The sequence below is a fragment of the Amblyomma americanum genome, chromosome 11, assembly GCF_052857255.1.
Source record: "Amblyomma americanum isolate KBUSLIRL-KWMA chromosome 11, ASM5285725v1, whole genome shotgun sequence".
In the NCBI taxonomy this organism is placed as follows: domain Eukaryota; kingdom Metazoa; phylum Arthropoda; class Arachnida; order Ixodida; family Ixodidae; genus Amblyomma; species Amblyomma americanum.
The window spans coordinates 90,330,719-90,355,369 of record NC_135507.1 but is presented as its reverse complement, the minus strand read 5'-3'; the positions used below and the strand labels follow the sequence as shown (position 1 = coordinate 90,355,369).

The 24,651-nt window shown below is 45.9% G+C and overlaps 1 protein-coding gene across 2 annotated transcripts in view; it reads right to left on the bottom strand.

Annotated features, from left to right (window-relative positions):
* Positions 1-18,501: 18,501 nt before the first annotated feature.
* LOC144111324 (protein aurora borealis-like) overlaps positions 18,502-24,651 on the bottom strand; it is a 38,568-nt gene continuing 32,418 nt past the window's right edge. For both annotated transcript variants that reach the window (XM_077644588.1, XM_077644590.1), the window contains one exon: positions 18,502-24,617. In XM_077644588.1, coding sequence (XP_077500714.1) covers positions 24,475-24,617 — 143 coding nt within the window. In that variant the 3' untranslated portion in view covers positions 18,502-24,474. The remainder of the gene's footprint in view (positions 24,618-24,651) is intronic.

Here is a 24,651-nt window from a genome sequence, read left to right as displayed (position 1 = left end):
GAGAGAGGTGCCGTAGTGGAGGGCTCCGGAATAATTTCGACCACCTGGGGATCTTTGACGTGCACTGACATCGCACAGCACACGGGCGCCTCAGCGTTTCGCCTCCATAAAAACGCAGCTGCTGCTGTCGGGTTCGAACCCGGGAACTCCGGATCCGTAGCCGAGCGCCCTAACCACTGATCCACCGCGGCAGATGACGTATGCTATATGGAACGAGAAATCGTGACACCACTCGAGACGGTGAACAATGAACGGTTAGTTCTGATACGAATGTCGGAAAAACTACCCTCCGCCTCTTCTCTCCACATTCTCTCCTTCTGCCTGACTTGACGCTCACCCGCGCGGCCTAGAGGACCTCAAGACCTGGGAGGAGTGGGAGACCCTGCTGCGCTCGGAGGACCCGGCTGTGCAGACCATCGCCACCGGCCGGGCTGCCAGTGTTATGGACCTTAGGGACTTAACACTTAAGTACAGTGGGGTCGTGGGGGGACCCATCAATTCGTCTCCACCAATAAAGTTTTCTCTCTCTCTCTCTCTCTCGGGAAAACTACCGCCACATGGACGTCCGCCCGTGGTGGAGCCCCCACTTCGCGCACTCGTGCTTACTCGTGCGGCACAGTCTGCGCGTCACATGGGCGTCGTTTCGGGTGGCGACGCTATCGTCTTAATAAATGATTACGTCTCCCGTCGAGTGACATTTTTTGCAACGATTTGGGTTTTCTCGAAGCACTGTAAGCGACCTGCTTCATATTGCATGTAAATGATATGCAAGCCATATTAGAGCGAAAAGCTCTGCCTCCCTAGATAACAAACACATGCAACACTCTGCCGCAAAGTACAGACACTCATTACACACACCCCAGACCCTAGCTAGCCCACTATCATCCCTCCTTCCCAACCCCTGCCTACAGGCTATGCTCAGAACCCTTCGCCTCTTTCCTCAACATCCTCTCCCTCTGCTCGGCGGACTTTCCCCCGAGCGGCCTAGAGGACCTCAAGACCTGGGAGGAGTGGGAGGTAGTGATGCAAGACTATCGATAGTACTATCGATAGTATCGACAGTTGTGTCACTATCGAACTATCCATGGTAAAAAAACATCGATAGTGGTATCGATAGTAGTATCGGTAGTGCTATCGATAGTACTATACTACTATTGACAGTACTATCAATAATATCTATAGTACTATCGATAGTAATATCGATACTAATACCGATAGCACTATCGATAATACTTCCGAACTGTCCCAGCCGGCCGTGCAGAGACCATCGCCATCGACCGAGCTGCCAGTGTTATGGACCTTAAGGACATCAACACTTGATTGATGTGGGGGTGTGCGGGAACTCATCAATTCCTCTCCACCAGTAAAGTTTTTTTCTCTCTCTCTCTCTACCCTCCGCATGCAAAGCTCAAGGTCAAATCCGCTTGACATTGACCTTCAACCAGGAGAAGAACCAGAGGTGTGGCTGTGAGAGCAGATCACGCGCCTCACTCGCCACTGCAGCTGCGGTCGATCCTCGCCGCAGCCTCCGTCGCCTTGAGTAACACCTATGCCACCGCGGGCCGAATCACGTGCTCAGAATAAAAAGTCGCTGTCTGCCAAAACCTCGCTAGGCGACATCACGGCCGAACAGCGTGGCGGGCCCTCGCGGCAAACGATTTGCAATCGAAAGCAAGCAGAGCCGGATCATCCGAGGTTGATGTAGCTCGGAGACAGGCTGCGTTGCAGCGAAGGCGTGTGACGTACGCTAGAGAGACGGCTGAAGAACGAGAGCAGGGACTGAATAAAAGTCATCAAAAATTGCGTCAACGTAAGTAGAGAAAGCGCTGAGCCCAGGCCGATGGATGTGCTTCACTTACAGCGAAGCCGAGGTGAAACCGAAGCAAACCCGTGCCTAACCTTGCTTAACAAGGCGTAGCCAAAGTTCAGCCGGGTTGGAGCACAGCCAGTTTAATTACTACGAGTGCCTTGCAACAGTATGCTAAGCAAAGTGGTGCAGCCATGAAGCAGTGTCTGCGTGGTATCCAGAATTCATTACATTGGAGGTTACTTTACCGACAAGAAAGCAGCGCCGTTTGCTAAGGTTAGTTGCTGCAACTGCAACATACAGGTAAACTTTGCTAAATGAAGGGCCTTAACTACATTCGAAGGTAGTAAACGATATAAAGGTTGTCGCTGTTAGTATACCTCCAGGAGCAGTAGATGCTGCTAAAGGTAGTTCCTGCTACTACCTCCAGAGTAGTAAACGTTTCTAGAGGTAGTTCCTGTAACCACATTTGAATGTAGTAACTGATATTAAAGGTAGTTCCTGCTACCTCCTTCAGCGGCAGTAAATGCAACTAAGGGTACTTGCTGTTACTACATTACGGGCAGTTGCAGATACTACCCTAAGGGTAGTAAATGTTACTAAGGGTAGTTCCTGTTGCTACCTTTCAGAGGTAGTAACCGCTACTACCTTGCAGTAGATACCTACAGTTCCTACCTAGGTAGTAACGTATGTGACGGGCGGTTACTACTCAGTAACTACAAACTACCTTTTTGAAGCGAGAAGCTTCACAACGCTAGTCAACAACGCGCTTCGCGCGAGCAGGCGTATGTCGGAGCACGAGAGACGTCACACATGGCGCAGATGGCCGCCGCCGACTCCGTCGTCTGTTTCCATCCGTTTGTTTCTCTCTCTCTCTCTCTCGCTCCCTAGTCACTAGTGCGCATGCGCCACTAGTAGCACCGAGCCACAGGTGTTCCGCCGCTGCGCAGCGCCGCGTTTTTCCTCAAAATCCAACTTTCAATTTTCAGTTTTCTCTTTCCTCTTTCCCTCCCTCCTTATTCTCTTCCTTTGCGGCGTGGCTCAGGTGTCCACCGTGACATGTGAGACGGCTACTTTGCCATGTCCTTTCATCAAAAACCAAACAAATAAGTGATCCGACGGCGTTCATAGATTTCATTGACGTTGTCAACTTAGCAAAGACCGTGCATTTTCACAAAAAGAAAGGCACACAACTGGCTCCGTGGGTCAGTGGAGATCTGAATATCGCTTTCGCTTTGTATATCCTGGATTAGCTGGGCTAATACACATTATTTTTTTTTAAGCGAAGCCTTCACTACGCTACCTAGAAACGATTTCGCGGTGCTTGCGGTTTTGACCTTCAAGTCAGCCAGACGTCAAACCATAACTAAACCATCGTATAACTTGGTGTCCTACGACATGCTACCGGAGGCACCTCAAGGTCAAGCCAAGGTCAAAGGTCAAATACAAAGTTAAGAGACGTAAATAAGATTATGACGTGGACACCCCAGTCACTCTTTAAGCTACGTGGCAGTAGTGACAGAAGTGCGCTGCATACGTTGGCATTCACAACGTTGTAGCAGAAACGCGGCACTGAAGACCATCGGCGTTCTTCTAGTGTTCACTGGCGTTAGCGCTGGCAGCGTTCTAGATTCCGATAATTTTGAGGAAAGGAAGGAGGCATGACTGGCTCCCTGGGCCATGAGCCTTCATCATGTGTAATGTAAACAATTTCTTCTGATGCCTGCACTTAGTTTCACTTGATGTGATTTGCATGGATCCCAACTAGCTGTTATCTAGGGATCCAGATGTTTTAAACATGCTTTGTATATGAGTTCCGAAATAAAATTCAATTCAATTGAATTCAATCGCGCTTCCAGGTACGTGGCGGTGGTGAGAGAGAGATTTGGGCTGCATGCATCAGCGCTAACAACGTTGTGATAGACACGCGCCACTGCAGCAATAGGCCGCAGCGTTCATTGGGTGAGCAACCTGTCGCGATCAACCATTACCTTAAAACCGAGACCTGGCAGAGTGGGAGCGCTGCCTACCGGGTGTGCGGAACGCACTCAACCTTACAGACGCCAAGCCGCGTCTAGTTGCCCGATAAACCACAGCTTTCGCTCTCTAACCAGATTCAACAGTAGTTAAACCGCAGCTAATTTTGAAGCGATTGCTTCAATACGCCACGCAAAGCCAAAGTCACCGGGCCTGGCTGGAGCCGCTAATGCGCCGAGCAACAGGTACGCCGCTCGTCAGAGTTGCGACGCTGGCGCATTGACATAATAATAATAATCGGTTTTTGGGGAAAGGAAACGGCGCAGTATCTGTCTCATATATATCGTTGGACACCTGAACCGCGCCGTATGGGAAGGGATAAAGGAGGGAGTGAAAGAAGAAAGGGAGAAGGAGGTGCCGTAGTGGAGGGCTCCGGAATAATTTCTACCACCTGGGGATCTTTAACGTGGACTGACATCGCACAGCACACGGGCGCCTTAGCGTTTTTCCTCCATAAAAACACAGCCGCCGCGGTCGGGTTCGAACCCGGGAACTCCGGATCAGTAGTCGAGCGCCCTAACCACTGAGCCACCGCGGCGGGGGGCGCATTGACGCGTTACTAATTTTCTGAAAAAGATCTTTTCACTTCACCCACTAATTACTTCGCTTAATTAGTCACGCAGATTAGTGACAAGGTCATCGCTTTTTTTTCGTTTTCAACTCAATATTTCTTACTTTCAATATTTATTTTAATTGATTTTACTAATTAACGCTGTGACAACATCATTCTAACTCACAGCATATAACACCATTAATTTATTACTCATGATCACTGAACATTTACACATTCATCCATCTGGAGTGACGTCATCATGCGGACACGTTTTGCGGACACAGCTCATCCATATAACGCGTTGGCATTAATGAAGTTTTTCCTCTTCGTCGTCCTACCCCACCGAGTTTCCGATGCTCTCCACAATGCACAGGAACCAACTCCCAGGCTTTAGAGCTCCACAGCGTGTGGCGTCAGATATACAAGCATGCAACCGAGCCGCGCCTTGAGAGAAGGGACAAAGAAGGGAGTGAAAGAATAAAGGAAGGGGAAGAGTGCCGTAGTGGAGGGCTCCGGAATAATTGCGACCCCTGGGGATATTTAATGCCCTCTGACATCGCACAGCACACGGGCGGCTTTGCGTTTCGCCTCCATCGAAACACTGCCGCCGCGGCAGATTCAAACTGGGAACTCCGGATCAGTAGCTAGTAAGCGTGCTCGGCTACTGATCCGAAGTTCCCGGGTTCGAACTCGACCGCGGTGGCCGCATTTCGATGGAGGCGAAACGCAAAGGCGCCCGTGTGCTGTGCGATGTCAGTGCGCGTTAATGATCCCCAGGTGGTCGAAATTATTCCGGAGCCCTCGACTACGGCCCCTCTTTCTTCCTTTTCTTTCTTCTTACACTTCCCCCCTTATCCCTTCCCTTGCAGGACGGTTTGGGTGTCCGCCGATATGTGAGACAGATACTGCTCCACTTCCTTTCCCCAAAAACCAATTTTCAATTCTCAAGACGCTGACCATAACAGTCCGAAACGCGGCGGACAATCTCAGCGTCCATGAGCGAGGGAAATCGCGAGGCTGAATTACGAAGGGTATATGCTTGGGCTTGTTGGTTCATAACTTCAAGGTGAAAAACGTAGCGCAAAGAAACGAGGACACAGAAAGACAGACAACACACGGCGCCGTGTGTTGTCTGTCTTTCTGTGTCCTCGTTTCTTTGCGCTACGTTTTTCACCTTGAACTGAATTACGAGCGTCGACAGCTGCAAGGGAACCCGAACAGAAAGCAAGTGGGTCTAATAAAGTGATTACCAACCAACCACACACTCGTAGAGGGTTTGGCAGCTTTAGAACACAGTACGGCAGATGCACACGGAACTGCGCCGTGCGCTCGAAACACATTCCGGTCCACGCTCCGTCTCACTACAACTCGAAACTGCAGAAGTTTTATGAGAAAAACGCAAGGCACACTGACTGCCGTGCTCTTGGACGAGACTAAAAACACGCCGCGAAGGAGAAATTAGCTGCGGTTCAACTACTGTTGAACCTGGCTAGAGAGCGAAACCTGTGGTGTGTCGGGCAAGCTAGACGCGGCTTGGCGTCTGTAAGGTTTAGTGCATTCCGCACACTGGATAGGCAGCGCTCCCACCGTGGCAGGTGGCGGTTAAATGGTTTATCGCGACAGGTTGGTCACCCAATGAATGCTGCAGCCTAGTGCTGCAGTGCCGCGTGTCTGCCACAATGTTGACAGCTCTAATGCATGCAGCGCACATCTCTCTCTCGCCAGCGCCACGTACATACCTCAAAGCGCGATTGTGGAGTCCACTGTCCCAGGAAGCCAGGCATGCGCCTTCATTTCCTCAAAATCATCGGAGTCTAGAACGCTGTCAACGCTAACGCCAATGAGCGCAAAGAACGCCGACGGCCTATAGCGTCAGTGCCGCGTTTCTGCTACAACGTTCTGAATGGCAAAGTATGCAGGGAACATCTGGCAGTACCGCCACGTAGCTTAAAGTGCGACTGAGGATTCCACGTGATAATCTCATTAATATCTCTTTGTATTCAACCTTTGACATTGATCTTGACTTGACCATGAGGCGCCTGGGGTAGCATGTGGTAGGACACCATGGCTTAGTCTAGGTTTGACCTCTGGCTCACTTGAAGGTCAATACCGCAAGCACCGCGAAATTGGTACGAGGCAGCGTAGTTCATTGTTTATTTCTCCTTTGGGCAACATACAGGTATTTCCCACGAGGCAAGACAAAAGGAGGTGCTAAACCTCCTGACTGGGTCTTGTCCTCGCTTGGGTACAGCAGCAGGAGCGGTATTGCATTACACAACAAAAAAAGGCTGTCCTTGCCATCACTTACACAACAGACGCATCATAAACAGTTCTTGTAAATATATACAGATAATAAAATAATAATACACACTAAATCATATACAAAAATGGTACAGAAATGCAATACATTAGGGTTGTTCGAACCGACATAATATTACATCAAACAGAACCAGAAGTAAGCATTTGGTCGTCTAGGACACAACGTTAAACAAAAAGAAAGACGAACAGATGCGTTTAAAACCCCTGGGCGTGGAACTATTTTTAGCTGCATCTATTACAAACGGATGAGAATTACACATCAACATGATTTGGTGCTCAATTGATTGTGTTCCGTAGTTAGTACGAGGCCTATTTACCACAACAGAAGTCTGACGCAAGCTGTAACCAGTAGATCTATTTAGGTACATGTTAAAAAAATTAATGTAATTTGTTTTTATTTCGTTATAAATAAACACACATATTTTGAGTTCATACATGGTTTTCACGGGGATCATTCGAGACTGTATTTGCCGAGCAACTATTTGTGTTGTTTCCTGCAGGTAAAAGAAACCGAGCTGCACGCGACTGCAGGGCTGATATTTTTTCTAAGTCAGTTTTGTTACAAGTACCCCAGATAAGAAGACAATAACTGATGCGAGAATGGATAAGAGAGAAATACAACTGTCTTTTCAGCGAGCAAGGTATAAGATCTCGAAGCCGGGAAAGCATACCAATAGCTCTCGCTATCTTGACACGGGTGTGGTCTATGTGGTCGCTCCAGCCTATGCTGTGATGGAATTTAACTCCTAGAAAGGAATGGGAGCTGACACGCTCAAGGTAGCAAGAGCTGTAACGAAGCTTAAAATCGTAATCAATTGGCTTGTTTTTTGCACAAAAAAGCATAAATTTAGTTTTTTTTTCGTTGAGTTCAAGACTATTTAAGCTTAGCCATACACTAAGATTTAATAGCCACGTGTTAGCAGTGTTTTCAAGTTCTTTAAGATTTGTTCCAGAGAAGAATACATTCGTATCGTCTGCATATAATACTATATCATCAGTTTGAGGAATGTTAACTATATCGTTTATATAGATCAAGAAGAGCAAAGGGCCTAATATAGATCCTTGCGGTACACCATATTTTACAGTCTTTGGGTTTGATTTATAGCCATGTAGGCATACGAACTGAAAACGCGACTCAAGGTAACTGCGCATGAGTTGAAGTGCTATGCCCCTAATTCCACATATTTCCAGTTTTCTTAGCAAAATATGATGTTTGATGGAATCGAAGGCCTTGCGAAAATCTAGAAATATTCCAACGGTGTAGAGCTTATCCTCAATATTTTTAATTATTTTATTTTTTATTTGTACGAGGGCCATTTCAGTTGATCTTCCTTTCTGGAACCCGTACTGCTTTGTTGATATGATGTTTTTTGCAACAAAAAGTTGTCGAGGACAAAAAGGTTGTGGAGGAAACGAGGCACGAAGGAAGAGGCGCCGCTGTCGAAAGCTCCCCGTCAGTTCAGGGCACCTAATGTTCGAGAGCCATCGATAATTCAACGTGCACGGATATCGCACACCCCACAGTTGCTGATCGCATTTAGAACCCCACCCTCAAAATGCGTCTGCCACTGCAGCCGACTGAAATCTACAAATACGACATGACGGCTTCCTAGCATGTCTGGTTTTGATCGTGAGCAATAGTAGAGTGGACCATTAAAAAAATAACAAATATTGCCCGCCCCGTATGCTCGTGACAGCGCGAGCAGACTGCACTTGCGGAAGCCGCCACCGTCGTAGGTTCCCTGCACACCAATTAGTACTGAGATATAAGTGCGTGGCTGTGCACAATCATCGAGGCACGTGGGTTTTGCGCTGTCTCATGCCACTTGCCCAAGTTTACAAGCGCGTAGCTCTCTCTGCGGCCAAATGTCCAACACCGCGTCGGCCGTCGAGCTCTTTTCACACAGACGCTTCGCCGAATACGCGCTGTCACAACCACGGATATGCAGATGCGCAACACGGCGTTGAATAGCGCAAGCGTTCTCTTCGTGCGTCGCAAAGGAATTCTGAGAATATGTCAGCGGAATCCCTAACATGTAGCAAACATTCCACTTGTGTACCGTCTTCCCGCGTTCTGTGTCTCGTACTAACGACGCCGTTGCTGAACAGTCGCAATGATGCATTCGATTTCGACCGACGATCGCTTTAAAAGCACACTGACTTGCGAGCAACTGTAGCAGTCGTTAATTAGCACCAGCAGGTCAACGCCGAAATCCTTCTCCCGCAAAACCAGCGGAAAGCTCGCCGCAGAAAGGTAATGAACGCGTTAGAAACCTGTACGTTTCCAATCTATGATATGTTCACCTTTCTTTCGTGTGTTCTCTGATAGTTTTGTTGGAAGACCAAGTGCCAACTGGCTCAACTCTCCGATTCACTAAACAGAAAAGGCTTTTCTACTCACGCTTTGCTGAAAAGGCACTGATGACACGACGCGGGCGAAATCCCTCGATCATCGGGCGCCATGTCCGCAGCACGTCAGATGTAGGACGCAGCGATGGGAAACGGCGGCAAGAACCAGGGTCCATAATCGGCGGGGCCCCCGCACGACCCATCGAGCACAGCACACCCGTAACACCGCGTTAGTACTACGTCACCACCAGTAAGCAGCGCATCCGCAGCGGTGCGTCGCAGGCCCGTCATCCGCGATAGCGTCTGTGACAGTGCAGTCTGCTCTCGACAGCGGCCACCCTTGCTTTCCCGGCGCCAACGCGCCAGTGCAGGGGGAGGCCATGCTGCTCACCCAACATGGCCGTCCAAACGAAGGTCGGTCCACGATTGGAGTTAACCGCCAAGGAACAAACTCCTTGGGGCCTACAGCGAGTGAAGCCTACAGCGAGTCGCGCCTGTTCAATCTACGTTCTTGCCACCAACACGCTTGCCACGTCGCTTCACGTGACCCCCACTTTTTTGTTGTTGTCTGCCTCTTTTCCTCCTTTCTTTCTTGCACGCGCGCAATTAAGCTTCTTCTTTCTATACTATAGCCTCACTCAGGTGGATCACAATGCCTAACTAGCAACAAATTCTGTATATAGCGGTGCACACCACTAGCAACAGTGGACATTACAGTTGAAAGACATGCATTCAATCATCCAATCACTCACCGTTAGCCATGTCCCCGGCCCGGAAACGTTCTCTGTCGAGGACGAGCGTTCGGTAGCGTTGAATTGCAGCAGTGAGCTTCTTTCAGCACGAGCGGTTTCGCGCGGTCGTAGCCACGGTCTTCACCCAGCACGAAACCAGAGAACTCGACGTTTCGCACAGTCAGGCGGAGTCAGGGGAACGAGAAGCAGCCGCTCAAAGCTGGTCATAGTATGGCGCGGCGACTCGGACAACTCAAGAGGCGAGTCTTGCCACGCAGCACGACAGCATAACCGACGCAACGCAACTAATGGGGCACCAGACACGGGGTCAGCACTTTTCCTTCCTCCGGGGTAGCGACAGTAGCGCCGCGTGGCTCCCCTGGTGAGGAGAGGTGAAACTATCTGTCACGACCCACGGCCCGACTCGAATAGCGGCGGCGGCGTGCGCTCCCCTCGAGACCAGCCGTGCACGACCACCGCGTCGCCTGCGGAGTTACTGCGACGAACGAGCCAACCGAGCTCACTGAGCCTGTTGAAAAGCGTCCAGCCGTATGAAACGTACCGTCAGCGTCAAATGAAACGCGAACAAATGAACTCAGGCGCTAGCAGAAACAAAAATAATTGCGGTGGAGAGGAAAAATAGGCGTGTCATATTAACTCTTCCAAAGAGCGGTCTTTTGGTCCGCGATGCGAATAGCAGCCGTTCTTGTATGCTGCTTTGATTGTGCGACATCTTCCAGTTTTGCAGTTCACGTTTAAATTCTCTTGTTCGCGTTTCATTTGACGCGCGAGTTTTCCGTCTCGGTAGAAAGCTGCAACGCATTATCCTTTTGTTCGGGTGTGCCACAACAGCTAACAAACGTTGCAAGGCCGAAGTTTTTATCTATTCCTCGGGTCAGTAGAATTCAGAGGTGCTAAGCGTGGGTCGCGATCGCATTGGCCATTCTTGCAATCCTGTCGGGTGATGGAACTGTTAATTCTGTTAACTTCCAATTAATTTAGTTTCAACGCAAGGTTGAACGTGTTCAGACGGAAGAGGTTTTAAAGCGAAAGCTTTGCTACGCCAGCCAGCCAGACATTTCGGCTGGTCGTGCACTTCAGCCGTATGCCATGTGCCGTGGCCGAAGAACGATATTGAGCCGCCGTTGCCTAGCAACACCGCAGCCGCGCTCCAATAGATGGCGCCGCCGTGGAAGCCGTTCGCTACACCACGGGAACACTAGAGCCAGATGGCTTTCTTTGTTTGTTTTTTGAGGAAATGGAAGGCGCACTGTCTTTTCTCGATGGACAGCTCAACCGCGCCGCAAGGGAACAGAGGAGCAAATGTGGAGGGGAAAGAAAAGAGAAACAGGTACCGTAGTGGAGGTCTCCGGAATAATTTGGAGCACCTGAGGATTTTTAACGTGCACTTCGCATCTGCTGCACGTAGTCTTCGCGGGTTGTTGAATGTGTTGGTCTGCAGTTCCTCCCCGAACCCGCCGCGGTGGCTCAGTGGTTACGGCGCTCGGCTGCTGATCCGGAGTTCCCGGGTTCGAACGCGACCGCGGCGACTGCGTTTCGATGGAGGCGAAACGCTAAGGCGCCCGTGTGCTGTGCGATGTCAGTGCACGTTAAAGATCCCCAGGTGGTAGAAATTATTCCGGAGCCCTCCACTGCGGCACCTTTCTTCTCTCAGTCCCACCTTTATACCTTCCCTTAAGGCGCGGTTCATGTGCCCGCCGATACGTTCATATACTTCACATAAATTCGCCGCCACTCCTGTCCTGCTCATTGTGAAAAATAAACTGTGTGTTTCGAAACATCTTTTTCTTTTCTACTGCGGTTGTCGGCTGCTTCTTCATTTCATCGTACCTCAGGATAAACATCCGACGAATTTCTTTAAAAATCTGCATGTCAGTTGCAGGGATATGTTGGCCGCAGTTGGCAAAGGACAGGGTTAATTGGAGAGACATGGAAGAGGCCTTTGCCTTGGCGGCTGTGTTTTTATGGAGGAAAAACGCTACGGCGCCCGTGTGCTGTGCGATGTCAGTGCACGTTAAAGATCCCCAAGTGGTCGAAATTATTCCGGAGCCCTCCACTACGGCACCTCTTCCTTTCTTCTTTCACTCCCTCCAACGATATATGAAACAGATACTGCCCATTTCCTTTCCCCAAAAGCAAATTATTATTATTATTATTGCAGTGGGCGTAGTAAGGCTGATGATGATGATGATCAGTACTGTTCATATTTAAAGCTAATACCTGACGATAAAAAATTCTCCCTAATATTTTGCCCTTCCATGGGCTAAAGTTTGAAAAGTTTGAAAAGTATTTATTTGAAGTGTGTTTCATACACTTCAGGAAGGAGGCCAAAAAGGCGTGGTGCCTGACGAGGGCCTTCCTCCCTGGGGGTAAGCAAACTGCACTCGGCACTTACACACACAAAATAAACAAATACAATAAATGTAGCGGTCGCCATTACACTTGCTGGCATGTTAAAAGAAAAACAAAGGAAAAACTGTACAACAATGTTAAGGTATCTTCGAAGTTGTTAAGATGCGTGCTGTTGGGTTACAGGGAATTATAAAAAGGAAAAAAAATATATATACAATCATGTTGACTGTTATCAATTTATAATATGTCACAGGATGTACCGGTTAGTCATGAAGTCAACAGTGCAATCACTTTTCTCTTGTATATTTTTTGAGTTCTGCATTGATGGAGGAGGTCATGAAAATTTCTGTTTTCATTCAAAAAGGTAGTCATCTGATATCTAATCGTTTGGAATCCGTAATTTGTTCTTGATTTTGGTGCTCTTATTGTCATGTGTCGAAGGGGATATGGGTTTTGCGGTAGTTCTGGTGTTGCACAAAAATTAGTTTCAAGATGAAATCTGTTATATGTTTCAAGTGCTAGCCGAAGAGTTTTTAATTGAAAAATTGTCAGTAACCCCAAGCTGTTCCACCACGAGTTAGTGCTATCCAAGTAGCCTAGATTAGCAATTGCTCGTATGGCCTTTTTCTGTAGTAAAAACAAAGCATTTAAATTAGTCTGTGTTGAGTCTCCCCATATCAGTAAACAATAGTGAAGATGTGAATGAATTAAACTGAAATAAAGTTGCTTTTTGAGCCATACTGGCAATAGAAGTCTAAATTTATTTAGAAGGCCCACTGATCGCGAAATTTTTTTTCTTACTTGATTAATATGGTCAGTCCACAACAGGTGTTCATTAAGTATAACTCCAAGGAATTTTATTGACTGTACTCGTTGTAAAATATTCGAATTGTATAATATGATTGGCTCATTATCTATGACTTTATTTTTAGCTCTGAATATTACATACTTCGTCTTCGTGATGTTTAGTTCTAACCTGTTGGCCGTCAACCATAATGTAAGGTTTTCTAGCCAGAGATTAGCTCTACATTCTATTGCTTGTAAACTCGCGTCATGAAAGAAAATATTTGTGTCGTCAGCGTATAAAACTGTTTCGGAGGAAGGAAGAATATTAACAATGTCATTTATGTGAACTAGGAATAGAATAGGACCCAGTATTGAGCCCTGTGGCACACCAGTGCGTATAAGGCCGTGGCTTGAAGGTATGTCGTTAATCATTGTGAATTGTACTCTGGATGATAAGTAGCTCTGAATAAGATTAAGTGCGGAACCTCGTATCCCATAGAATTGTAATTTGCGCAGTAAAATTTTGTGACAGACCGAGTTGAAGGCTTTTCTAAAGTCTAAGAATAGTCCAAGTGTAAAAATTCTGTTTTCTATATTGTTAATTATTTTATCCTTTATGTGAAGTAAAGCTTTTTCCGTAGATTTCCCTTTCTGAAAGCCATATTGTTCTTTCGCAATAGCTCCGATCTTAATGAAGTACGAAGTAAGGCGGGTATTGATGACTTGTTCAGCAATTTTTGAGAAGACCGGTAAAACGGATATTGGGCGATAATTGTTAGGATCATTATAGCTTCCTGTCTTATGTACCACACAAACTCTTGCTATCTTTAATTTATCTGGAAACCTGCCTTTCTTTGAGCATTTGGTTGCATATATGGGACAACAAAGGTGCGATAATATCAGATACGGCTTTTACTACCTCACCCTTGATGTTATCAGCTCCAACGGAGCAGTTATTTTTTAGACGTATTATATACGAAGAGATTTCGGCTGTAGTTGTTGGGGAAAGAAATATCGAAGGCTTTGGTATGCCTTTAAGATATGACATTGGATCAGTGCATGTTGTTTGCGCAGACTGATTGTCACCAACCGTCAGGAAGTGTTCGTTAAACATGTCTGATAAGGGACGACCTCTGAGTGGAACGCCATCTACCACAATCTCTACTGGAGTTGGCTCGGTTCGTTTTGATACTAAATTGTTGTATGACCTCCATATCTGATTAGGGGCAAGTTTATTAGCGAATGCTTTTGCGTAATATTCCTGTTTTGCGGTTTTTAGATCAGTGTTGAGCTTATTCCTTACAGCTTTATGCAAGTTTAGTATATTGATGTCCTTGTGCTTCAAAAAATCAGCAAAGAGATTGTGTTTTTGCCTTATTCTTTTGTACAGCTCTTTCGTAACCCACGGTTTCTTAGACTTTTTGTACCTAGAGCGGCGGACTAGAGGAAAGGCTTCATAATAGGCATCTTGAAATTTTTTTTCAAAGACATCGTAACAGCGACTAGGATCTTCTTCATTAAAAACGAGTGACCAGTCCACCTCTGAAATCATGCGTCGAAAGCAATATATAGTTTCGTCATTAACTTTCCGATAGAAAGTGTTAGCTGTGCTATTAGAAAAAGTTTTCCTCGAATGGGGCAAAAAGACAAAAAATGGAAGATGGTCGCTAACATCGCAGGCCATCACACCCGACTGTACATCATTTGGTAAGAAATCAGTGAAACATAAATCGAGAGCAGTTCTGGTACTTGTGGTAATTCTTGTTGGCAGGTTTATAACATTTGCACAGCTGTAGGAAGACATCATACCAATAAAACTCTTAGAAACTGTATTCTCAGTCAATATATCTATGTTAAAATCACCCAGCACGACAACAGATTGGCTATGTCCTGTAAACGAGTGAAGTACACTGTCAAGGTAGGAAAAAAAGCGTTCAACTTTACCAGACGGCGGTCTATAAACAAGAATTATAATAACACCACAAGATTCGGCAACAAGTACCTCAAAATCACAATCAACAACGGAAAACGACTCTAGGGAGGCGTGTGATACGCCATCACGAAAATACAGAGAGACACCGCCCCCTTTTTTGTTGTCTCTGAACAAAGACACATGAGAATAGTCTTCAAATTGAGCAACGTCAGAGGAATCAGTGAACCAGGTTTCTGTAAATGCTAGAACATCAAATTTATGGTGAAGTAAGTTCAGATAAGCGCCAACGGCATCTCCTTTGTTTCGAAGACTTTGTGAGTTTAAACAAAACATAGAAAGAGGCTTATTTGAATAAGAAGGTAATCCCATTACTGTCTCGTTAAATTCATGTATCGCGTAGTAACTGCGGTTTTGTGAAGATGCTTCGTAATCCATACTGCTAGAAAAGATAAAGAAACACAGAAAAAAAAAACTAAGTTGATGGACGCTCACGCCTCAGAATCATCACTTTCAGCCTGCTTAGTTTCCTTGATATTACACAGATCTGCCTCACACGAAATCCGCAGAATTGGTTCACCTGGGCTTTTGCGGACCATCACCTTTCCATTCTTTTGCCACGTGAAGCAGTAACCCATCTGCTGTGCCCTTGTGCGTGCCAGCCACAAAAGATGCTTGTTTCGACTGGTAAGGTTATCGTAGAAGCGGACTTCTGATTCACTGTCAACCAGTTGCTTATTCTTGCTCTTCCAGTTCTCTTTTGTTTTTCGAGAAACGAACCGCACTAGAATGGGAGCCTTTCGACCTTTTCTTGTGGAAAGACGGTGAATGCCATCAATGTCGCCTTCAGCAAGCGAACGAAGGCCAAGGGAAGCAGCCAACTCATTGATTTTAGGTAAAAGGTTTTCATTTTCTTCCCATTTGACCCCATGAATCTCGAGATTCTGCCGTCTACCATACTGTTCAAGTTCGTTAACTTGATCCTTTAAATCAGAAATCTCCTTCGCACTGACGGAGTCTTCCACTGCTGTAATACGCTCCTTAATGTCTGTTAGTTCATGGTCCTGCTTGGTTAGGCGCTGTAGCACTTCATCATACTTATCCGACATGTGTTGGACAGACACTTGTACATCAGTCACTATTTGCTTTAACTCGGGAAGTGCATTCATCGCCTCAACTAAAGGCATCAGAAGGCATAGCTTTTTTTGCATATCTGTCACGATGCCCATTAGTGCCTGTTGAGAGAGCTGCTGCTGTTCGTTATTTGAACAGCTATGCGTAGAGGAGGAGCCATGTGAGCGACATTGATCGCTGGACGGTCGAGAAGTGCGCTCTGACGCCACTACACATGTCCGACATTTCCACTGCGCAATGCTGCTATCGGCCTTTTTGCTATTGTAGCTTCTGGCTGTTAGACCTGAACATGCTTTTCCAACATGGTAGTTGAATTCGCACGCTACACAGGTTACAAATGGGGAATCGGGTGGGATAACAGCATGGCAGGAAAGACAAGGGCCAGGTTCTTCTTGAGCCGTATGATTAGGCATGGCTATCACTAAGCAACAGCACCCGGCAGCAGCAGCAGCAGCAGCAGACGATGCAATAGAAAAAAAAATAATGGAAGCAAAGCCACCAACCTGCGAAGTGGTAGAAAAGCGTCAAGCGCCTTCCAAGACAAGCGTCGGCGATGTGCAACTGCTGCTACTGCCGAATGCAAATGCGGAGCAATGATTCCCAGTATCGCCGAAGAAACCTCGGTAGTTCGAACGTGGTTGCTGGGGCCAATGGGAGCAGGCTAGGTTTCCCGGATGATACGAGGAGATACGGTCCGCAATCTTCGAAACCGTGCGTCGTTGTCAGCAGGAAATTCTTCAGATGCAGCGCAGCCGCAGTGGAGCCATGCGCCAAAGGTTGAACTTGAACGGAGGCCCAGCCGTAAAACTGCGAAGTGGTAGAAAAGCGTCAAGCGCCTTCCAAGACAAGCGTCGGCGATGTGCAACTGCTGCTACTGCCGAATGCAAATGCGGAGCAATGATTCCCAGTATCGCCGAAGAAACCTCGGTAGTTCGAACGTGGTTGCTGGGGCCAATGGGAGCAGGCTAGGTTTCCCGGATGATACGAGGAGATACGGTCCGCAATCTTCGAAACCGTGCGTCGTTGTCAGCAGGAAATTCTTCAGATGCAGCGCAGCCGCAGTGGAGCCATGCGCCAAAGGTTGAACTTGAACGGATGCCCAGCCGTAAAACTGCGACGTGGAAGAAAAGCGTCAAGCGCCTTCCAAGACAAGCGTCGGCGATGTGCAACTGCTGCTACTGCCGAATGCAAATGCCTGTGACAGTGACATCTGCAAATGCAAATGACAGTGACATCTGTACCGCACCCCATCTCTCAGTAGTCGACAGATTTTTCGGACTCTGATAAATTGAACAAGTTCAGTATACATTTCGGGCTTCATTGAATAACCATCACGCTCCTCATGGGAACCTGTACATACTCATGGCAAATATTTCCCCCTTTGTGGAGTAAAAAAGTGATTTTTTGTACCAAGATAAACTATCACTAACCAAAAGCCCAAATTTTCTACCTAACAAAACGCGAGAGCAAGAACACCTCGAAAAATTTGGAATCTCCAGTCTTTTAATGAAAAATATCCCTGCTATCATCACATGTATTACTGGTCGGTAGCAGCTGAAAGGCGGTAACTGTGCAGCCATTAGTTGGACGGCCTCCATTGAGTTGCATTTTCCGCTTCATTCTCGAGTTGTGTCCGGCTTCCACAAATGGCGTTGCCAAGAGCCGTGGGCAGGCAAGGGTGAAAATGGTGGCACACGCAAAGAAAACACAGGAATGCAGGGCAACCAAGACACAATACACAGGCCTCACAACAGTGAAGAGAAGCTATACTCTGTCCCAGAAAATCGTGGCAGCAGAGCGAAATCTGCGAATGTAGAGCAACAGTTCCCCATCACTCTCAAATTTTGCAGCAATTGATAATTTCATCCAATGGGAATGTGTGAGCATGAGGAGATTTCATGATACATGTAGTGTTATTTATATAGGAAACCCCTTGTATATTCATTTTGCCATACACGAATAGCCACACTTCCCACACACTATCCATTACGTCCGCTACAGACATGTTTAGACACATCTGAAGCACATGTGGCACTACCTCCCTCTATCATTCTCGTTCCTTATCTCCTCGGAGTGGTCCTCACTCGATGACAGATTTTTGCAGTCATGGGCCCTCTGTTTCATGCATTTAAGAAAGGGCAATGCACTGAGAAAGAGTGCAGCCACACAGCGCAGGTGACCAGATGATAGGCAAGCCCGTCACATGTCAGTCAGCACAATCGGCCAATCTCCAGGCTTTCACATCATTCAATGTGCCTTCAATATCACCTGTTTGGGCAGGCAGGCTGGCCATCTCAAGAAGTTTGAATGAGCTTTGGTTTGAATTGCGATTATAACCACTTGATCTACATGCTGCACTTGTTTATTAACATGCCCAAACCTGGTCTGGGGCTCTATCATCTTTCTACGTGCTGAATAACACAATTCACTTGAGGATGTAGCCCTAATGAAGGGAAAGGAAATACTTCAAAGCACTCCAACCTGAAGAGAAAGAACAGTGTTACAACATTTTTCTTCACAATTTATTCAGACAAAAATCTGATAATACATGATAAAATCAAAATAAAAATAAGATAAAGCAGTCACTATACAGTCCGGCCCATGCTTACTCCAAAGAGTGCAGAAGCTAGTCCCAGCACATATTTTCCCAAGTAAACACGAGGGGTTTGGAGAGGCCATTGAGGGAGATCAGTATTGGCCTGGCTACTTGAGTGTGTGGCAATGCATTCAGCAAGCTTTGTTTTGTTGGAAAATAAGAGTAAAAGGTCTAATCTTACCAGTGCACAGTGTGAATCTGAATTTCCTTAAAAAGGATTTCAGAATTTGGGAGTAAAATTCCAAAAATCTGAAAACACCAAAAAACTTAACGTAGATAAACCTATTAAGGGATTGTTAGCTCTGAAAACCTGGCATTACACTTCTTTGAGGTACACCATTACAACAACACTAAGAGCACTGGAAAGCTGAAAGCAATGAAATTCCAATGCGAAATACCTGCATAAAAAATGCAACTCCAGGGTGCAAATTTAGTGTTCAGCCTTTCCAAGCTCTGTAATGAACAGCTATTTTGAGAAACGTTTAGGGCTTTAAGGAAAAGTAGTGGAGTGAATACTCTACATACTTTATTAAGCATATCGGACCAATCAACAAAGCAATAAAGAGCACACTGCCACCCTGCACATACGTCCAACAATGCCAATTAATGCACAGCCTATGACACTATTTCTTCCAGACTGCAGCCAATGACAGCCAGTACTCAGTAATGGCATACTTACTGCCAGTGCTTTGCACATCATACAGGGACATTCAAGGTTTGCCTCACAGGCAATTTTTTTACACTAATCTGAATGTAGAGCATTTCAGTTTCAGCATTTAGGGTACGAGGCCACTTTGTGGGAAAAGCATTTTAATGGCAGGTAAAAACAGGAAATTAGCGGCACATGTAAAAAACCGTATTGTTTCATCCCAATTAATGTGTTAAAGCAGATGTAAAAAATATTTTTGAAACGTACTAAGTATCCGACACTAGCAGTCATAAATGCAGCAATAACAAAATAATTGCAAATTTTTTATTGAGGTGCATTGCACAGCTCGATATATAAGACAAGTGTAATAAGTTTCAAGAAAGAAACATGTATGGGAATAAAGTTGGGATTGTTCGTATAATAAAGAACGGCAAAAAGCAAGTTTCAATAAAAACAACAAACAAGATTCGGACTACAAATGCGCTAAAGCAACGTCCAGGAGAGTTAAAACCCACTAGGGGCCGTATTCCGAGTTTGTGTCATAATAAAAAGCGGCATAATCTGCCGCAGCGCCCACACCTGATTGGTCGAAACAGTGGAAGCGGATGTTGGTTCGGTTGCGACTGTGAGCGGCGGCAGGATGTCACTGCGTTGCGACTGCTGCAGCGAAACATCCAGCAACGTTTTTACTCTTTCCCGAGAAATCGAACACGACCAATGCGACAGAAGAAACATTCAGCCATAAGTTTGGTTGCACATCGGATTTCACTGTAAACGGGTAATATAAAGCTGCTTTATTTGCCCAATGGACTTCAACAAATATAAAAAATAGTTCAGACACTCTTTTGCAACGCATGCCTTTTGAGTAACAGAAGGCAGCCTCTTCAACAGTGATCGCCTATGGTAAATAAAAGGCTTGTTCACACAACACTGCGTTTTACATATATCTTGAGGAAAAGGGAATGGAGAGGAAAATTTGCAGCATGCACTCACTCGCTGCACAATGCACCCTCCGTGCCGTGCTGAACCAAGACGCCGTGATGATTGCCATCTCAACATCGCTGAATGTAAGTTGGTGCTGTGATTGGACGGTTGTGCAGACGCTGATTTACGGTTTTCATTCCTTTTATGCAGGCACAGCAATAACTGTGAGATGCCGTTGTCCGGTTTTTAATTTTTCTGCGGCAAATAAATAAAACATTGGCTGTGGTTTAGCTTTGGTTAACCCTAGTTGAATTGCAAAAGCTTCGTTTCCTCAGCACATCGTCTATGCAGCGTCTCATTCTGATGCTCTCGAGAACTCAAACCGGTCTTTTCCGCAGTTGAAGAGTCACTCCGGGACGTGGCATGACTTCTTCTAGCCGCATCTTCGTTACAACGCTTCTCGAGTCATGCGGCGCGTTCTTCTGGCGTCTCTTGAGCGCGTTGTCTCTTCCTCGCTTCTTTCGTTGTTGCCTCTCTTTTGCACTCTCCATAACGACTACAATACACTGAGGCGAAGAGCGTATATATATACTCCCCGTGAGACGAGACCTCCTCTACCTTTACCCCAGCGGAGCACATCTGGGTGGAGCAAGCGGCTGCGGCGTTGCTAGGCAAAGGCGGCTCAAGGTCGTTCGTGGGCCACGACATATGGCTGAAGTGCAACCACGCGACGAGCCGAGCTGGCTGGCGTAATGTTGCTTTCGCAACAAAAGGGATGAGCTAAAGAAATCTTTGTGCTGTGTTTCTCTTCGTATATGCATTGGGAGGCTTCCCAGATGAAGTTTTCATCGGTTTGCCATGGTACGAAGCACACATATGCCCACACGGACGCCTGAAATCTAACTTGCAAGCTAACTCGTGAGCTCAATGCAGAGCTACACTACCGCGGTTATCGAAAACCGTGACAAACTCCGAAAAACCACCTCTGGCATGTCAAACATTGCGGTGTAGTAGCGCCTCGCTGGCGACTGACCATCTGTGCGAGGAGTTTCACGCTGCCAAGGCATTACAGACAGCCATGATGCAGGATGCTTCAACACTTAATAGAGCGTTTTAGAATAGGAAATACATCTGTGGAGTAAACACAAATATTTTGCGGGACATTATGTTTTATGGCACATCATTTAACATACACAGATGAGATAACTCCGGTGACAGTGGCGCCATCCGGTTTGAATGAAGAGAACAGTTTCTGCAACAAACCGATGCTCAGTAGGCCTAGGAGATACCGAATCATCCAACGAAATCAACAGGCCAAATGTATCGTCCATCCAATTTGTTATAGGCAAGACAAGATGAAGCGAAAGTCCCGTACCAAGTTTATAGCCAGTTCACGGGCCGAAAAACGGAAGTAACATCGATGAGTTCACTTCGAAGCGAGAGGCTCCACTTTAGAGTGCGCCGCCATGTTGGCTGTCGAGCGTCGGCTGCGTACGTTATGTGTTTGACATCACAATCCGGTTTCTTCGGCCCTTTTTGTTGCATCCGAACCACCACATCCGCTTCCGGCGTTTCGACCAATCAGGTGTGTCCGCTGTGGCAGATTATGACGCTTTTTATTATGACACAAACTCGGAATACGGCCCCAGATTTGTAGCTCAGCTCCTCCTTATTCTTATTTTTGCTTGCAAGACAACTAACTTTTTCTCGTGTTTTTTTGGTCATAACTTATAAAACAGCAAGATATGCAGATATGTTGTTGGTCACCTGTCAAGTACGCTTTCAGTGTATGCCCAATGTGCTTTAACTTGTCTACAGTCCCCTGTGTTGTGTTGAAATGACACACTGTGTCATACAAGCCAAACTTCAATGTTGGTAGGCTGACATAAACATCCAGTGTGTTCCAAACACTTTGAGTCGCTTTTGTCGCTCTTTTAGCAATTAAATGCAAACTAATATAGGCATAGCTGGTAAGCAACAATTATAAGTCTGAATTGAAAACTGAAGAAAAATAACTAATGCTGCAAAAAGTATTAATTATGTTGATGTAAAACATTTAGTTTTAGTTTCACGAGATGTGCAGGGGGTTACTTACAACATAGACTGTCTTTCGAACGGTGAAACAATTTTTGTTGCAGTTCATTCATTGAACTTTTGACGAAACAGAACTTTAGGACCTTTTTCAGAAATACTGAGTTCTCAAAGTGCCCTCAAACCATAAATGAGTCCAAACACCTATATCTAGTTGTATGTTTTCTTGGCTGTAATGATCACCACGTGGTATTTGCATATGACAGCTAAATTACTCATAATTAAATCTCTTCTCTATTGCTGCTTTCATTTTGCTTTAAACAACCAAACAATCACTTTAACATCAAAAAGTGGGTTTAGGTCATTTGAGGGATAAAAAAACTGGAATATAGGCAACAATAAGTCGTTACTAAGATTTTTGAAGCAAGCAGGCTGCAGCATAAATTAAAACGATGTGTCAGCAATTACAGTGCAATGTTTTCTATGCTTTGCATGACCAAAACCTGCTTTTGATGATGCAGCTGTCATTCGGTTGTTTAAACTGAAAATGAAACAGCATCAGAGAAGTATAAATTACTTAGTGGTCACAGAAAAATACCATGGGGTGATCCACGCACTCTAATGCCTAACGCATCATTACAAAGAAAACGTGCAAGCAAAAATTTGGTGTCTACACACCTTTAATAAAAATGTCACAAGCCTAAAAAATTTCTTACTGAATGCCTCATCCTTAACGCCACGTTTTACAGTCCAGCCATCTTAGCCTCAATGCAAAACATTTATGTGATCTTTAACTGCAACAAATCTGCATGTTACACTCAGACTTCTGAACATAATGGAAAAAAATGCAGCAAACTAAACTGGCTCATCAGTTACAAGGATTCGCCCAGAGACTGCCCTAATATTAATGATGTTAACATTAACCCAGACTGTGTAGTGGCCATAGACAGTACCTTACTAGAAGAACATAAGGAGGTTATATTACACCAATATTTTTAATAGTAAAGGCCACAGCAGAATCGCTTATTAGCAGTGTTTAAACTTGAATGCTGAGAAACAATAAAATGGTAGTTGGAAGTCATGCCTTTTCAGTTTGCTTGGTTCTGAAGTGTTGGTGCGAAAGCCCATCAAGTGGCTATGTGCACCCATGAAGCAATCTGCCATGCTCTCATAGAGAGAACCATTACAAAAGGAATGGGGCTTGTTTTAAAAAAATAAATGCACTATGGACAAAAACAAGAAAAATCTGAACACGAAATGTGTGGTAGTAAATGACCCGCCAATGAGTATGGCTTGTTCACAATGCACCTCAGCATATGCGCCTGCAATAAAAGTTACTGCAGAGCACTCACACGCTAAAAGAAGTGACTTCCACAAGTTGTCTAAAAAATTTGGCACAAAAGCCAGGTCCGACTGTAGTCGCACGCGAACGTAGAGGTGCTGTATAACACGACAGTTCTGCACTTGTGTAGACTCATGCAAATTAAAATAGTGTAAAAGTTGTAGAAAACATATTGATTATAAACATTTGAGCATACCTAAAAGTGTATAAAAATATAAAATATGAGGCTCTTCTTAATTTTAAAACTTAAAATTCGCAATTGGCTCCCAGCCCCAACACGAACTTGCCAGCCTGACGAGTGACACAAAACAGTTGTGACCACCCTGATTTGCTGCAATTCTCGAGGAAAAAAAAACTAAAGGGAAAGAGAAAAAAAGCAGTGCTCCCTAACGATGCTGTTCTTCCCCATTCTGCAGTCAATCATTAATTTGCCGCAGAGTGCTCAACGACAGAAAAAAAAACGAGGGAGTGAGCCAATTCACCACATGCAGAGTTTCACCTCATTACATTACATCTATGGTCATCTCCAAAGCTCAGAGCTTGTGCGCATTGCAGCGCTCAATGGGGAGCCCAGGAGGCACCAAACGCCCACAACTAAAAAAACGCCTATGCAATGCTCCACTGGAGGACACCGTTATACTCACTTCAACAAAAAGATTGCGGACACCTACAGTACTCAAGTGGTATGTGTGCACTGTGACTGCAAAGCGCCACGGCAAGTTCCACCACGTTCTAAAGAAAAAAAGACCACTGCTGGCAACTGCACAAGAAACGGCAGTCCATTGCAGACTGAAAGCAGCTAATTTTCTGCACTGGTCACTTTATCTAATGACTTGATCGGCAGTGGCTAAGACTGAGATGCAGAGGAGATAACGGTCTGCACTAGACTCCACGGACTAAGATGTGGCCGGTGTCATAGTGGCTCGTGCTGCCGGAGCCCGTTTGCACAAGGGCTGAGCTGCATGCAGTCAGACCGGTCGCCAGCCGTCAGCACTGAGACGTCGCCGGCACCAGTTGCCAGGCTCTCGTTGGCGCTGTCACTGGGGTCGTCTTCATCTGCATGAGGCAACCCCCGGCGAAATAGATATAC